This window comes from Taudactylus pleione, unplaced genomic scaffold (assembly GCF_031769625.1).
Source record: "Taudactylus pleione unplaced genomic scaffold, aTauple2 ptg000255l, whole genome shotgun sequence".
NCBI classification, from domain to species: Eukaryota; Metazoa; Chordata; class Amphibia; order Anura; family Myobatrachidae; genus Taudactylus; species Taudactylus pleione.
In genome coordinates, this window is record NW_028284657.1 from 785138 (window position 1) to 803271 (window position 18134).

General features: G+C 45.5%; 1 protein-coding gene across 1 annotated transcript in view; it reads right to left on the minus strand.

The window, feature by feature from the left end:
* LOC148515060 (asialoglycoprotein receptor 1-like) overlaps window positions 1-18134 on the minus strand; it is a 68899-nt gene that overhangs the window by 32044 nt on the left and 18721 nt on the right. Inside the window, exon 2 of the mRNA XM_088480527.1 lies at window positions 3063-3164. Within this exon, the coding sequence (XP_088336653.1) occupies window positions 3063-3164 (102 nt within the window). The remainder of the gene's footprint in view (window positions 1-3062; window positions 3165-18134) is intronic.

The following is an 18134-nucleotide window of genomic DNA, read 5'->3' on the forward strand; positions in this document are numbered from 1 at the left end:
ATCCCTGGGGGAGGTGCGGCTGTGATTCCCTCCCCTCATCCCTGGGGGAGGTGCAGCTGTGATTCCCTCCCCTCTTCCCTGGGGGAGGTGCAGCTGTGATTCCCTCCTCTCATCCCTGGGGGAGGTGCAGCTGTGATTCCCTCCCCTTCCCCCATACCCGGGGGAGGTGAGACTGTACAATGTCTATGGCCAGACAGTGCAGACTGATGCATCTGCGACACATACAAATTGGGGATGGGGGAGCTGGCACATATGGTTGTATGTGTGCTGTGTACTGCTGTGCTCAGGGGACTTTTACATAAATGGGTGTGGTTTCATTGTGAGTCCAATCGTATGCTGTCATCATTAGCATCTTACTCCTACACCGGCGTCAGAGCACATGCAGCTCGGACCCCTCCAGGAGGACCTTTCAGCAGCCATGTGATTCTCAGTTACTGAATATACGCCCACGTCACACCATTAAAGTACGTGGGCTGCTAATGTCGGGGTATAAGGTCTATAGTAGATATATGGTGGGTTAGGAATATGTGGGTGTGACACACTCACTTGTCATAATCACAATGAGAAGGAGGATGATGATGATGAGGAGACCGGCACAGAGCGAGGTCAGAGCGCAGACCAGATAGCGGGGCTGTGAGACCCCTCTGCTCATCATGGGACCTGCGGAGACAGAGAGGGAGATGGATGAGAGGAGCTGCCGCAGTCCTGTCCCTGGGGCCGGTCACACAAGGGACCAATAATAATTCTTCATACATATATTATTGATGGAGTAAACAAAAACTAATTTCAAAGATTCAAAAAATTGTTTATAACATTCCCTGGTGTGATTTTCCATTTATTATATTCAGGGCCTGATCCAGCAAGGGACGCATGTGAGCAATCGCATGGACCGCCACTGCGTGTATATGCTAATCAATGCATGCGCATGCCATCCGCAGCACAAGGACGCAGACGCCCAGCAATACATAGTGCCACCCATCTCCCTTTACTCAATGCTCAGTCAGTACACAGGATAGTGGTAACATCGGTAACATCGAGAATCTGGGCAGGATGCATGACACATTAGAATCAGCATGTAATTCTGCATGTTGGTGTTATATTATATACAATGGTATGCATGATGCAAAATGCAAAGGACAGGTCCCCCGGTAAGAGCAGGTCCCCCGGTAAGAACGGTCCTTTGCGAGTGAGGGTCTATGACCCAGAAGCTCCTTTGGCATCCTTCTACGCAAGAACAGAAGGACATGCGTATCGTGGGGGAGATGAGTGGGATCCGATTAGATCCCTCCCAGGGGGGTGTTGCGAATAGAAGCCCCCAGGCACCGCATCCAAGCCCCGAATGTGTCGCATTCTGGCGCTTGGTACATATGAGAAATGCAGTCACACCCCCAATAAGGGCAGTTTCAGGGGTTTGACCGCATTTCTGACATTACTGCATCCCGCCACCTATATCAATTGTCTATATTACAGGTGTGTCCTGCTAAATCTTTGCTGCATACATGGCAAATTGAAACACGCATGGCGCGGGGTGCGTGCACATGTTCGCACCCGGAACTCCAGAGGATTGCATAGTGCGATCGCAGTGCATGCCATAGCGTATGCTGCTGCAGGTAATCACATCTGTATGTCCATTTATATATTATGTCCCTATTTTATATTATGTCCCTGTCAACATTTTGATTGTCTAAATACTGTACCGATAGACCAGGGGCGTTTTAAGAGAGGAGGGGGACTATGTGCAAACTAAGGCCCTGATTCACAGACGGACACTCTGAAAGAGCGCTCGCTCTGAATCTCTGTGTTTTTTTTTGCGTGTGGCCTCCTGCCCGCTCGCATTGCTGTAGGTGACCACTCACAGCTATAGCGAGCGGCCTGGATGATGGTCAAGACCATCGCGACCATCGGGCTTGCGACGAGACCCTTGTGGTAGGGTCTTGTGGATGCAAGCCCCAGAGAGCTTCCAGCTAACTGGTGATGTCAGGGGGCCGCCCAGAAATGGCAGGCACTCACTTGGGAACGCCTCCATTTGTGAAGCCACCCCCCGGCCATGCCTCCCAAATGGGACGAGCTGTCAATCACCATCGACAGCTCGCCCCCTTTCGTGCGAGACCCGGAGCAATGGAGCGCCCATTGCTAGCCGGGTCTCATGCATGCGCACAATGGAGCCAGCTTCGTCGTGCGCATGCCCAGTGGGCAAACATCGACCCGGTTACGAGCTCTCAGCGCATGCGACCGAGTCTGAATCAGGCCCTAAGTGCGACCCCCCCCCCCTCTCTGGCAGTCCCACGGTGCAGTACATACTAGCTTAGTGCCAGAATCTACTGCGCATGTCTGGGGTCTCCGGGAAAATGACTGAAGAGTAGCACTATGGACAGGTAAATATTTTTGGCTACAGCAGCTTTTCGGAAGTGATACTTTTGTTAGTGAAGAATGAGGAAAGTCTCCAAACCATTTTTTTAACTCGCAGCGAGTTTAAAACATAATTTTCACAAATGGTAATTATGTATTATTATTATTAATATTATTATTATTATTATTATTATTATTATTATTATTTTTACACCAGGAGGGAGGGTTAGGATTAGGGTGAAAAAAATAAATCAGATGTCGACCATTATTGTTGTTACAATTTTGTGTCAACATTTTGATCCTGTCGACATTTTGTACCTGTTGATTTTTATCCATGTGGACCTTTTGTCCCTGTCAACCTATTGCCTGTCGAACATGTGTTGTCTATCTAGACATTGTCTATGTAATTCCTGTCTATCTTTTATACCAACCCCCCCAGACTCAGCTACTTTGACCTTGCTACCATACGCTACCTCCACTGTGTTCTGGTGTACCACTCTCCTTTACCAGTCATGTATGGTACTAAATTGGGGGCAGTGTCTGTGAACCAGTGAACTCCATATCCTCTTGCAGAGGTCACTGGTGGGTACCTGCACTGCGTTAGACTCTATGCTCTTGGGAAAGTTGCTCCAAACTAGGGTAACTAAAGCTCAACACCTCGGACAGGGTTTGTGGCTCCTGATGAGCATGAAGACTCAGTACCAAATAATTACCTTTTGCTCCTGGCGCCTTAACCGTCCGCAACAGTAGTTGTGGTGCTTTGCGGTCACTCACATTGACGTATACATCATCCTTATCTTCCTGATAACATTTAACTAAAGAAGATTAGAGACAATAATGACTAGAATAGAAGATGACATATTATGCTATCAGTTATAACTGCATTAATGGCGGATGGTGACTTAAAGCTTTCCCATAAACCATCCCAGCAAAGGCCCCTTACATCCAAACACTTCAGTATTGTTCCCCAGAAAAAAGAGGCAGGTATCTGGCCAAAAGGGATTCTGTGGCCCTGTAAACTTAAGAATGCCCAATTATCCAAATGGGCAAATAAGGTTCATTTTCCTCCTGTGAAAATGGATCAGTAGAACAAAAATGTACTAAAGACAAATATAGCAAACCACAAAACACTAACTCAGACTTGCCAACAGCCAATCAGGTCCTCATGTCAGGCTAATCTCATAAAAAAAAAATCCTTCAAGGGCCTCCACCTCCTGAGAAGTCGAAGCTTCAAGTTGGCTCATGCGAGAAGCCAGTTATTAAATGTATGGGCTGAATATACTGTCTATATATAACTTACAGCTGTACAAGGAACTTGAAATCGGAATCTTTTGCACAAGCTGAGGCTGCTGATCTGCCCTGACTGATACACAGCAAAATTATGAGCAGCTACATCTTAAACACAGATATATATATATATATATATAGTGTACACAAAGGTTGAAATGTGAGCGACAAAAGTGCTTAGTACACTCTATTATCTATTTAAATAATTCAGTAAATCTGTGAAAAACGCTTAGTAATTCATATGTAGTGTTTTAAAACAAAGGGCAGAAATAAACACATAAAGTGCCAAGTGAATAATTTAACCTCAATAAATAATATATGCAAGTGAATAAATACGTGTTTAAAATAATAGGAATATATCTAAATATTAAAAAAATTATTTAATTCATAAATATGACACCTACAATCATGAAAAGTACATAAAAACATAGCAAAAATGATATACATAGGATAAAAAGGAGGAATAAACTGAAAAAAGCTTATCTTTTAGATAAAAAATAAATTGAAGATTTCATGGATGTATGATCAGCCATCCAACGCGTTTCGTCAATCTATGGCTTCATCAAGGGACCTTAAGGTGGGTACATGCAAAATTACCCATTGGTGAGTCCTAATGCTGGGTACAGGCAGCATTACCCATTGGTGAGTCCTTAAGCTGGGTACATGCAGCATTACCCATTGGTGAGTCCTTAAACTGGGTACATGCAGCAATACCCATTGGGAAGGCCATAAGCTGGGTACACGCAGCAGTGGGGTTGGGAGTGTGGTGGCGACAGTGAGGAAATCCATAGGAACACTTCAGGAGTAGGGGGAAGAGTAAAAATATTTTTGGCTACAGCAGCTTTTCGGAAGTGATACTTTTGTTAGTGAAGAATGAGGAAAGTCTCCAAACCATTTTTTTAACTCGCAGCGAGTTTAAAACATAATTTTCACAAATGGTTATTATTATTATTATTATTATTATTATTATTATTATTATTGTTGTTGTTGTTGTTGTTGTTGTTATTATTGTTATTGTTATTATTACTACATTTTATTTATAGGGTGCCACAAGAGGTTCGCAGCGCCATACATACAGAACAGGGTGCACAGAATATTACATTACAATTAGGGGTGTGCACCGGCCACTTTTCGTGTTTTGTGTTTTGGTTTTGGATGTGGATTGGTTTTGCCAAAACCACCCTTCCGTGTTTTGGGTTCTGGGTTTTGTGTTTTGGATCTGTATTTTTTTTTAAAAAACAGCTAAAATCACAGAATTTGTAGGTTTTTCTGATCCTATGCTATTATTAACCTCAATAACCTTAATTTCTACTCATTTCCAGTCTATTCTGAACACCTCACACCTCACAATAGTGTTTTTATGTCCAAAAGGTTGCACCGAGGTAGCTGGATGACTATGCTAAGCGACACGAGTGGGCGGCACAAACACGTGGCCCATCTAGGAGTGACACTGCAGTGGCAGACAGGATGGCAGTTTGAAAAACTAGGCCCCAAACAGTACATAATGCAAAGAAAAAAAAAAGGTGCAAGATGGCATTGTCCTTGGGCCCTCCCACCCACCCTTATGTTGTATAAACAGGACATGCACACTTTAACAAACCAATCATTTCAGCGCCAGGGTCTGCCACACGACTGTGGATGAAATGATTGTTTTGTGGGGGCCCAAACGAACCAAGCTGGCAAATAATCTGTCCCTGCAGAAACTGGCTCTACGGAGGCAAGATGTTGTCCTCATCATCCTCATCCACCGATTCCTCACCCTCTTCAGTGTTGTGTACATCCTCATCCTCACAGAGTATTAATTCGTCCCCACTGGAATCCACCACCACAGGTCCCTCTGTACGTTCTGGAGGCTGGTCTCCCTGGAAAAGTTGATAATTCATTTTTATGAACATCATCTTCTCCACATTTTGTGGAAGCAACCTACTACGCCTTTCGCTGACAAGGTTCCCGGCTGCATTAAACACTCTTTCGGAGTGCACACTGGAGGGGGGGGCAACTCAGGTAAAATAGAGCCAGTTTGTACAGGGGCCTCCAAATTGCCTCTTTTTCCTGCCAGTACATGTACGGACTGTCTGACATGCCTACTTGGATGCTGTCACCGATGTAATCCTTTAACAGATGCACGCTTGTCGCTGCTGCATTAAGGATGCAGGTGCGGCTACAGCCCACACATTTCACAAAGACAGAAAAAAAAGAAGAATTTTTTTACTGTTTGTGGAGCGCACTTTGAAGGTTACACCACCCTTTAACAGACAGACACACACTTGTTGCTGCTGCATTGAGGACAGTATCATATGCAGTGACAGTAGACTTGTCAGAAATTGTTGGCACATCCTTCAGTCCGGACCAGATGTCCAAACCAGCCCTTGACTTATGACACAGGCGCACGCTTGGCCCTGCTACTGTGTTGATGCACGTGCGGCTACATCGCACACAAGTCACAAACACATAAAAAAATTAGTTTTTTATTTTTTGGAGCACTTGGAGTGTTACACCACCCTTTAACAGACAGATGCACGCTTGTCGCTGCTGCTTTGAGGATGCAGGTGGAATCTAGATGGGATTTGGAACCGTGGACACACTACCTCCATCAATTGTCTAAATCCCTCTGCACTAATGGCGGATACCGGACGCACGTCTAACACCAACATAGCAGTCAAGGCCTCAGTTATACGTTTTGCTTCAGGATGACTGCTGTCGTACTTCATCCTCCTCGCTAGGGACTGTTGGAGGGTCAATTGTTTAGTAAAAGTAGTGATGTTCCTAATTCCTCTCTGGGATGATGAACAACTCCCAGCAGCAGCAACAGCACTAGGAGGAAGTGGTTCCAGATCTTTCCCTATTTTATTTTTATCGGAGAAAGTTTGGTCCTCCATTTATGTTATATTGATATATACGTGCTGCTAAGGCGCACACAAACACAGAAAATATTTTTTTATTTTTGCAGGAGATTAGTGCACTTTGTGGGTTACACCACCCTTTAAGAAATGAGCCAGCCAGCCCTTTACTTATGTTACTTGTTTGGAGTGTACTTTGGAGGTTACAGCACCCTTTAACGGACAAGCCAGCCGGCCCTTTACTTATGACACAGGCGCACGCTTGGCACTACTTTGTTGATGCACGTGCGGCTACTGCACACGCAATTCACAAACACAGAAAATATTTTTTTATTTTGTTTGGAGTGTACTTTGGGGGTTACAGCACCCTTTAACAGTCAAGCCAGCTGGCCCTTTACTTATGACACAGGCGCACACTTGGCACTACTTTGTTGATGCACGTGCGGCTACTGCCCACACAATTCACAAACACAGAAAATATTTTTTTTTTTGCACTTGGGGGGAGCACCCCTGATGGACAGAGCACCGCCTGGACAACACTACAGCACCCCTTTAGGACTGGGACACTGCACAGGACTTTGGAGTGGACACAGCCCCTATGGACAACTGACTGCACAACACAGTCCAGCCAGCCCCTATGGACTTTGGAGGAGTGGACAAAGCCCCTATGGACAACAGCAGCACAGCACAACACAGCCAGCCCCTATAGACTTGGGAGGAGTGGACACAGCCCCTATGGACAACAGCAGCACAGCGCAGCACAGCATAGCACAACACTACACTACACTACACAGCCCAGCCAGCCCTAACTCCCACCCTCCCTCTTCACTGTCCACTGCCGAGTGAGAAAATGGCGCCGACGCGGGTACCTTATATAAGATCCAAAACCTGCGAGACCCGGAAGGCGGGATGATGACGTTTTGCCTCGATTTCAGATCCGAGTCAGACGGGAAAAGTCGAGGCTGACTCGGATTGGCCTTGGATCGGGGGGGCTCGGGGGGGTTCGGATTTCAGAAATCCATACCCGCTCACCCCTAATTACAATACAATAACCGAAATATAAACAGAGCATAAGTAACAATTAGCACCACAATTCTCCATACACAATACAGCTGGGAAGGTGAAGGCTGTCATAGAAGTGCTAGAGAGGGAGGATGACCCTGCTCCTAAGAGCTTACAATCTAAGGGAGAGGGGAGACGGACAGATGACCTGAGGCATGAGTGTGTAGAGGGGGACCTGAGTGCAGGAAGTAAGCAAGGAAGGTAGAGATGGCTGAGGCAGGAGGGAGAGCGACCTGGTGACACAGTTACGTGGTGGAATGGTACACTTTGATGAACAGGTGGGTCCTAGAGAAAGAGGATCAAATTATGATGTTGGATCTACCAGAATTTCTTCCTCTCTCTCCAAGCTGTCTGGTATTGGCTTATCATGCTCAGATCCAGCGAGCAGCCATGCGGGCTAGGTCTGCCATGGCAGCTTCATTACCTGCCAAACATATGGAGGGCAAGTATCAGCCAGTGCAGCTTTAGGGGTCAGTTGGAGACGCTTAACCCAATTAAAGTGGGTAAGGGTATTAACATTTGAGTTCGCCACCTTTAGAATGTGACTGGCCATAAAAATAATATTACACACCAAACACCGCAGAACAGTACCAACTGACCAAGTAGACGCACGGTGGGCAATGAGAACGCATAGACCAGAGAGTACAGTACCAGGAAACACCTGTCTGTGGGCACTAGAGACCACAGGGGTCAACCAAACATGCATCAAACTGAATTCAGTCAGAACGGCATCCCAGGCAACCGGATCATGTTTAATCTAATTGGAGAAAAGAACAAAAAAGCAGGACAGAATACCTCTGCAGTGACATGCTTGAGCTTCCTGCAGAAAATCTGACCCACTGAATAATAACAATGCAGGCAAACTTAAGGAGACCCAGCAGAGACTGGACCTGCAATTTACTGAAGACATTGACTGAGGCAATAACCAGACTCAACTTCCGCACTTTATCCATGCAAAGCCGGCAACAGCAGTCAAGGGACCTCAATATCAAGGTACACCAACTTAATGAAGAAAAGCACTTAACTTATTTATTTATTATTTATTAATTAACAGTTTCTTATATAGCGCAGCATATTCCGTTGTGCTTTACAATTGTAAACATTAATAGAACAAAACTGGGTAATATAACAGACAGATATATAGGTAGGAAGGCCCTGCTCGCAAGCTTACAATCTATAGGGAAATAGGCATTGATACACAAGGATAGGTGCTATATATTGCATTTGGTCCGGCCAGAATGCAGAGTTTCTTGGTTGGCTGCATGATCCAGTCACACAGGAATGTCGACCAAATGTCATGAGGATGTGAGAGAAAGACGATGTGTGAGATTGTGTGTGGACTGTAAAAAGGGGATGTAATTAGATATGGAAGCTAAGTAAGTACAAGACCACAAGCATCCATTAGACAAACACCTGTCTATGTACAGTAGAAGCCATTTGTCTCAAACCAGAAACCCATGAACCCAAAACAGGATGTATGGGAAGAAGGCAGATTCAATCTCAACCTTACTAATAAAAGCACCCAAACTCATTAAAACAACTATGGGAAGGACCTATTGAGAGGACTACAAGATGCTGCTGATCTTCATGATTATCTCACCACCCATGAGGGCAGAAGAGGTGCTGAGTCAGACAGAACTTGTCAGGAGTATTCATAGATAAAACAAACCCCCTGAAGTCAAACACCAGAGTGGCCACACACACAGGTCATTCCAACAACTCAGTTGCCCATCCTTCATCATCCTCTCCTCTGCTACAAGGGGTAGGTTGGAAGTAGAGATGTGTGCTGACCCCCATGGTTTTGATCCTGTTTTTTTTTTTTTAATTGATAGAAAGTTTTTAAAAATGGCTAAAATCCAAATTCCACCCCGTGGGAAGATCAGAACCGCGACTTGGATTTGGATTCACGAAATTCGGGTGGATTCAGATTACTGGAGAACTGCAGCGCACATCTGTAGTTGAAAGCAGAGCGGAGGTTCCAGGAGTCGTCCTCAGAGAACATCCTGGAAATGAGCAATGAACCTTAGCTAATCTCAGCACAAGCACCATTCCATGGTGTCCATCTGCATCAGGAACCAGGCTCATTACAGTGTTCCCAGGGCTGGACTGTTTCCTGGGGGGCAGTGGAGCCGTTTGGACATTTCTTGGCTCCCTCAGCAAATGCAGAACTTTCAAATATGACACTGCACTCTGCTGGGGTGACTCCCATAGCACCAGAATAGCACCTGCCCCTAAATGCTGGGGTCTGAACAGAGTGAGCAGGATGGGGAAATGCTGAGCTGCAGACTGAATCAGAAACACATAGGAGGGCTGCGGCACCAGCCTCACCTCTTTGCAGCTAAAGTTTGTCACCTACACACATCCAGGTTATGCCGAAGCTCTTTTCATAATAGCATCACACAGTAGATAACAAGTCATAAAGGTATACGGGCCTTTGAGATAATTACAGCCCCCTTCCCGACACCTCCAACTGCACTGTCTGCTGCCAAGTCCTTCTTGTCATAGTTGGTGTTTGAGTTACCTGACTCAGATGTTGAACTGGATTCAGCGGAGACCAGCTTGACTGGAACCATGGATAATGTAACTAGCTCTATTTGCATATGAATTGTATGGTAGTGAGAACTGCCTTTGATGATAAAGGACAGGAACCGGAAATTTGTAACGTTGGAGTGGAACCAGTAGAAAACTTGGAGGAACCAGACTGGGACCGGCAGGAAGGCTTGCTGAGCTCGACAGGGTATGAGTAGGTGGGCTTGCAGAATTGGACTGAGAACCAGTAGGATTTCCAGTAGTGCTAGATATAGCTATCAGCAGGATTACTGAATGAACTGGTCTGGGAACCAGCAGGATTCCCAGATGGGCCAGGTATAGTTGGCAGTGGGATTACTGGATGAACTGGTCTGTGAACCAGCAGGATTTCTGGATGCAGCAGGTATTGCTGCCAGCAGGATTACTGGATGAACTGGTCTGGGAATCAGCAGGATTTCCAGATGTGCCCGGTATAGCTGCCAGCAGGATTACTGGATGAACTGGTCTGGGAACCAGCAGGATTTCCAGATTCACAAGGCAGCCTGGAATACACTTGTACACAGTGAGACAGAAGTAGCACAATCTGTACACTACAGGAAGTAACAAGATGCTCAGGCCCTGAATGCTATCAGAGGAGGATTGTTATACACTGGGTCTCACAGGAATTGGTGGATACTGTCAGGTGGTCTGGCAGGAATTGGTGGATTCAGTCAGGTGGTCTGGCAGTAGCACTCTGAGTGGTGGAGGCACAACATGCAGAGGGAGCAATAATCCCTGCAGTACTGAGAGTCAGAACTACGCCTGCAATTCCAATCAAGACCAGCAGTGTTCATGGACAGGAAAGGACCCAGGTGAATAATCACTGTGGAAATGAGAGCATAGTCCAAATGCACACACAGAAGTGTTACAGCCAGCATGATCAGGACAGATCTCCCAGGCGAATTACACATACAGATCCACGGGACAGCTGACAGGGGTAAGTCATAAGGCAAAAAGGTGAAAAACTAGCCAGGGTCGTGACACTTCTGTATAACGACATAGAAAGAAAAGCTTAAACATTAATTTCCTCACACACAATTTGCGAGTTACTACGCCCATTATGGAATGAACAAACTGCTTCCACAGATAAAATGGACCCATAGAGACAGTAATCACTTCCAATAAAATAAATGAGACTAGAGAGCATAAGGGTCTGTTATTAGGGAGCAAATACTAATTTTACACCAAGGATCAATACACTGGATTGGTTTATTTAACAAGCATCATGGAGGTGCAGGTGCCAATGCACACCATTTTCTGTTATCGCCTCTCATTTTTTAAAATAGTTTTATCGTCTGTTTTTTACAGTTATAATTATTTTTGCTCACTAAGGACCTGATGCACAGTTTAGTGTAAATCATCTGGATATGAGCTTATCCATTGCATGCACAGAAGTAGCTCTGTATATTCGCACACACGCAGATTGTGCGCATATTGTTGTGCACCCTTCCCCTTTGTCTAGGCTTGGTTTGATACTCGTTATAATAATCACTGCACGCTTACACCAGCTATACGTTGTGCCCATACTTGTCCAATTAGGTATAGCCCACAGTTGTGCCAACGTGCCCTTCATTGAGAAAACGCTTTTATACCTCTCAGTCAAAGGGAAATGCAAACGAAATGCATACTACTGTGCATCCCTTGTACTAGTGTTCACTTTGCTCTGAACCATATGCAGTATGCACACGTGCAAGATATGCTCCGCAGGTGGCATCCTCAGTGACCTGGGTCATGTATGTGCCTCTGACAAGGCACCAAGTCTCCCCTCATAACTCCATGAAAGGATCAGTCAGCTGTCCCAATAATAGACCATTGGGAGGTGATTTTCTCCCTTATTGCTGGAAAGTAGTAAATGGACCGTGGGGTAGATTAGTAATAATGGAAGCTGGGATCCATATTATATAGTATAGGGTTAATGTTGAGGTATAATAATGCCTGAATAAGGTGATTCTGTCTGAGATCTTTCTGTTATCAACAGAATTTCAGCTTTTGGATGGGATCTAAGGACCTCATTCAGAGTCGGTCGTTGCGGACGCACGGTCGTACGCAGCCGATGTTCGCTGAACTGCGCATGCGTAAAGTTTGCAATGCGTGTGCGCAATCTAGCTGTTACGATCAGATATTTCTCTCTCCTTGAACACAGCCAGGTCATTAGTTTGAGTGACAGGATGAGGCGTTTGTGGGTGGTAACAGGGAAAGGTGCTTGAAAATGGGGGAGTGGAGATCCGAACGCAGGCATGCCTAATTATGCGAACGGCGTTTAATGGGAGTGCATAATTAACAAAGTAGTGTCATGGCACATGTGACATGGGAGGTTTGTACACTGACTTGATCGTAGTGCTCAACCTTAAGCTCTACGATCAGCTCCGATGGTTCCCGATGGTCGCAATTAATCCTTATATCCCAGGAGATGACGTGTGTTGGGATCGAGAAGGGGGCGTGATTTAGTCTTACGACCGCTTCTTACCCTCGGTCGTTCAGCTAACTATCTCATCTTAGGACCGCAACTTGTGATCGCTTCATTTGCATATCCGGCCCCATTCCCCTACGACCGTGCGGCCGCAACGACCGACTCTGAATGAGATCCTAAGTCCCAACCCTGTTATCTCCGGAGGGTTTGGATCCTAAAATGAGGCAAAACTTGTGTGTTTTTGGATTGCATATAATAGTCCTTCCCACAGATAGGTTGTAGGTAGAAAGGGCTCTTAGTTGTTTTGAAGCTAAAAACAGTGAAAGTGGTAATCGGCAGATACAGAATTACCACACACTGGACCTCATTCAGAGTCAGCCATACGCCTAACGACCGAGAAACTGAAAAAGGAAGCAATCACACGGCCGGTCGGTCACAACTAAAGTGACGCCCATACGTGAACAATGCACCTCCTCTAGCTAGCGATCGAGTCAATCGTTGTCAGTCGTTGTCAGTCGCTGTCAGTCGTTGTCAGTCGTTGTCAGTCGTTGTCAGTCGCTGTATGTTAATTTTCTCCTGATGGTTGCGGCCGCTTGTGTTGTGTGCAAATGACACCAAAAATTAACAAAAAAACGCGTAGAATAAGCCGTCCCCATGATATACATTTATTCTTATTATTATCTAATGCAAACGCAACTGAATGAATTACAACCAATTAGCAGTGTTATTAGCAACAACAAACGATTATTAGCTGCTTGCATTGTGTGACACAAAATAGAAACATCACTCCTACCATCAGTCACATTCGATAGTATCGATTGTACTCTGGGGCTTGAGAGAGCATGTACCCAACCTCAAGCTGTACGATCAGCCAGGCCTCTAACCTGCTCGCAGAGTGACGTCTTACTACTTCTGGCCTTCTATGTCGGTCGTAGCAGGTAAGTTATGTACGCCTCTAAAACGCCCTGAAAACGGTGAGGAACACCTGCGTTTTTAGACCACCAACCCCGTCACCACCCACAAACGCCCTTTCATGTCAATCAACTCTCGGAAGCCACTTCCTGCACGTAAGCCATACGATCTACAGCATTTTGGATCGCAAGGTCTTTTACGCACATGCGCACAATTAACCATACGCATGCGTGGTTTGGAAACATCAGATGCGTATGACCGAGCGGCCGCTTACGACCGACTCTGAATGAGGTCCACAGTGTACCTAAAGCCTGTAAAGGCAGAGCCACTGTGTCTGTGGACTCCAGAGCTGATTCAGATTTGGACGCTAAGAAGCGTTTGCTTGTAGCTGGCCGATGTTCGCATTCTAAACATGTGTATGCATCGTAGTGCATGCACGCGAACCAGTGCGAGAGAACGGGAAGGGTTCCCTCATAGGCCACCCAGCAGAGTGAGTGACAGGAGAGGCCGTTTGTGGGTGGTAACAGGGGCTAGCCTCTAGAAATGGGGGAGTGAAGGTGTGAATGCAGGCGTGCCTGAGTGTCTCAAAGACATTTCAGAGGCATGCATAATTAACAGGAAGCGTCATTGTACACATCACCTGGCTGTATTTATACTCAAGTGATCGCAGTGCTTGCTGAAGGGTATAGTCAACCTCAAGTGCTGCGTTTGCTTCCAATGTTATCCGATGTACCGATGGTTGCATACACTTCTTGGAGATGACGTGCACTAATGGGCATCTTAAGACAGGCTGGTGGGCGTCTGCATACACTATGTGATCATATGCGAAGGCATAGTGGGCGTGCTTATGTCTTGCATTGCGATCGCCTGCCGTGCCATCACTTAGCCAAATTTGCATACACTGGGTGCGAAAGAACGCATCTAGCGAGTGGGTCTGAATGAGCTCCTCAGGGAGGAAGCATTGTGGTAAAGGGGCAGTAGTCTGTGTATAATAAACACCACCATTAGGAGCACATTTTGTGTAATCTTTCATTAAAACAAAGTAATTTATGAGCAGTGATCTACTGATCTTGGGATCATTTGTTTTAAAAAGAAAAAATGTTTTCTTTGGTAAAACGTTTGTGTTTGTTCAGGGCCAGGCACTGGCATTGTGTTAAAAAATAGAAAATAAAATACTACTACTACTACTTGTGTTTTTTCAGATAGGCCAGGCAGTGGCAGTGGCACTGTGTTAAACAACAATAATGGTTAGTAGGTGCCATGCCACTGTGTGTTTCGGCTCTGTGTGTTTCGGCACTGTGTGTTTCGGCTCTGTGTGTTTCGGCTCTGTGTGTTTCGGCTCTGTGTGTTTCGGCACTGTGTGTTTCGGCACTGTGTGTTTCGGCACTGTGTGTTGCAATTTTGTGGTCATTTGTTAAAAGAAAATATAAAGAACTAAAACATTATTATTATGGTAAAATTTGTGTGTTTAGAACTTAAGAAAGGCCAGGCACTGGTACTGTGTTTAACAACAATAATGGTCAGTAGGTGCCATGTCACTTTGTTAATGTCATCACTGTGAATCGCAGTTTTGTTATAATTTGTTAAAAATATTGAAAGAAAATAAGCACATTATTTTTAAAACTTATCTGTGTGCAGAACTTCAGACAGGCCAGGCACTGGCAATGGTACTGTGTTTAACAACAATAATGGTCAGAAGGTGCTGTGTTACCATGTTAATAATATAAGCACTGTGAGTCAATATGAATCACAATCAGTCGATAGAAGAGCAGGAGCAGCAAGTACTAGTGCTTCAGCTGCTGCCAGTCATGATGATACTAGTTCTAAAACATCTACTAAAGCCGGTGTTCAAGGGCATAGCAGATTTAAGTCAGGGCATCTAAAATCAAAACAATATTTCACAATGTTAAAGAAAAAACATCACATCTAATAATAAAGGGAAAGTTATAAAATTGCCAACATGCCATACACCTCACACAGTGGCAAGGATAGACTCAGACTTTGGCCTCTCTTTGTGAGTGGTGATTCTGCAACTGCTGTCAGTCAGGCATCTTCTGTAAACTCACATGATGATACAACACCTCTCAGAGTCTAGAAGAGGTATAAAAATTAAAACAGGCAAATCGGTGCAGTAAAAAACAGACTGAAGAAAAAACTGTGTGTTCAGAAATGTCACAAATCCCTAAAGAGAGTTTAAGGGTGTCCATTAGTGCTATGTGTGAGTCTGATATTTATGATACTGTACTCATAGAGAAGTCTCCTTTCACCATTTCTGCACCCTCTGTAGATTTGAAAATTAGAAGCACAATTAAAGATGGTGACATAGAAAATGAGGATGTGCCTGAGGAAGTACAACAGGATGAGGGTAATATTTGTGTAGCTGATATCGGCGCTAAAGAGGATATTGATGATGATGTTGTTTGTTTAAGTCAGGCACCAGTGGAAGCAATTCTTACCCATTATAAGAAGAAGGCCATTGTCATGCCTGGGCATAAGTCAAAAAAATCCACATCTTATGTGTGTAATTATTTTTACCCAAATACTGATAACAATTGTCAAGCCATCTATAGTGTTTGTAAAGCAGCAGTAAGTAGAGGTAGGCATGTTAACCATCTAGGAACCTTCTACTTATTATATCATTTTCAGCGAGTTCATGTAAAGTTCTTGGCAAAATTGAAAAATTATGCTAAAGTAATAACACCAAGCAGTCCAGCATCAGCTAGCTCCCATCTCTAGATCCCAGCACCTGTAATGTCCACTGCCAACACCTTGATCATCAATTTCTTCATTAATGATCGGAAGTAGAACTGCATTCAATTTGCTAAGGCTGACTGAGTCCTCCCCTATATAGGATTCCTCATAAGAATTCTTGAGCGCTAAGCCTGATGCTGCTGGGGGTAAATCTTCATCCCAGAAGGGGACCAAGAAGACTTCTAGTAGTTTCAAAAAACAATTGACTATGAAACATCCCTTTGCAAGAGGAAGCAAGTATGACAGCTGCCACCCAGTTGCACAGTGGATCACTGACACCATAACATCTATGCTGGTATTAGATGTCCATCCAATATCCATCATTAGTGCTGTGGATTTTAGACAATAAATTGAGGTCCGGTGTTCCCGCTATCAAATTTCAACTCAATTCCAGAAAAACCATTCCTTGTCTGTACCAGGACATAAAAAACCCTAATTATTGACCTACAAAATATCATTGTACCCACTGTCCAGCGGTAGTGATCAAATGAAAGATTGCATGACTGTGACAGCCCACTGGGTGGATGTATCATCTTTAGCAGCAGAAACAGCATCAGCATCTAGCAAACGATACAAGCTCATTCACAGGCAGGATACTCACTGTATCACTGGTTTACTAAGAGACATAATGGTGTCATAATGCAACAAATATTGTGAGATCTTTACAACTGTCCGAGTGGTGCTGCAGGAACAATCTGGAGCTAAATCCACTTAAAACCGTAGAGATGATTGTGGACTTTAGGAGGAGTTCTGCTCCTATGTCCCCACTTATGATAGATGGCAATGTTGAATCTATGGTGGACTCCTTAATGTCTATGGGGTCTACAATTTAACAAGACCTTAAGTGGGGCAGGGCCACAACTAGGGGGGGCTGGAGGTGCACATGCACCGGGTGCCGGATTATTCAGGTGCCGATGTCCAGTTCCGAAATTATGTGCGGGGGCGGGCGGCATGAGCGGTCACCCCCATGACCACCAAACTTGCTATACACATCCCCGCAGTGCCAGCGCAAACCACTCAGTGGATCCTGGAGGCTGCCGCTGCGCCTGTCAAGCAGTATTACATGCAGCGGCAGCCTGCTGCAGAGAAGTGCGGCTGAGCCTGCCTGACAGGCTCTTCGCACAGCCCCACCCCCTGCTGTTTTAACTTCCCTCTCCCTTCCTTCCTCCTCTCTACTTTGCTTCCCGCTCCTCTGCTGCGCTGCACCTGACCGGTGACCACTCTTCTGTTGGAAGCAGGAGAAGCCTGGCTGGAAGGGCCTTGACAGGAGCCGGAGTGCCAGTGACTGCAGAGGGGCTGTTTGGATAGTCGGGAGGCAGCCAGGCAGTGGGACTCCAGAGAAGATGCGGACAGGTGTACCCGGTGGCTCTCTGCACCGGGAAAGAAAGGATTATGGAGGTAAGTCTCCTGGCAAGGGTGGAGGGATTATAATTTTGTCCAGGAAGGTGGAGGGGGGTTCTAAGTGCCCAGTATGGAGAAGAGGGTGGGGGGCTAAGTGTACCCAGCAATGGAAGGGGAGGGGGGTGCTAAATGTTGCCATTGAGAGAGGGGTTGCTATGTGTGCCCAGATGGTGGGGGTGAGTGTACCCAGGGGATAAGTTTGCCTAGTAAGGGCAAACTAAATGAGGGGTTGCTATGTGTGCTGAGTAAAAAGGGGATGATTGTTAAGTGTGCTCACTAAGGGAAGGGAATGTGTCAAGTGAGCCCAATAAGGTAAGGGGTTCAGTCCTGGCACTGTCCTGTCTCGGTCCTGTTGCTGTCTCCCCTGTCCTGGACCTCTCACCTCTGTCCTACCCTGCCCTCTTTGTTCTGTCACCTCTGTCCTGACACCTCGGCCCTGGCTTTATCCCCTCTCTCCTGGCCTTGTCACCTCTTTCCTGTCCCTGTTACTCCTTTATGCTGTCCCGTCTGTTCTGTCTTGGCCTTGTCACCTCTATCCTGGACCCTCTATCCAT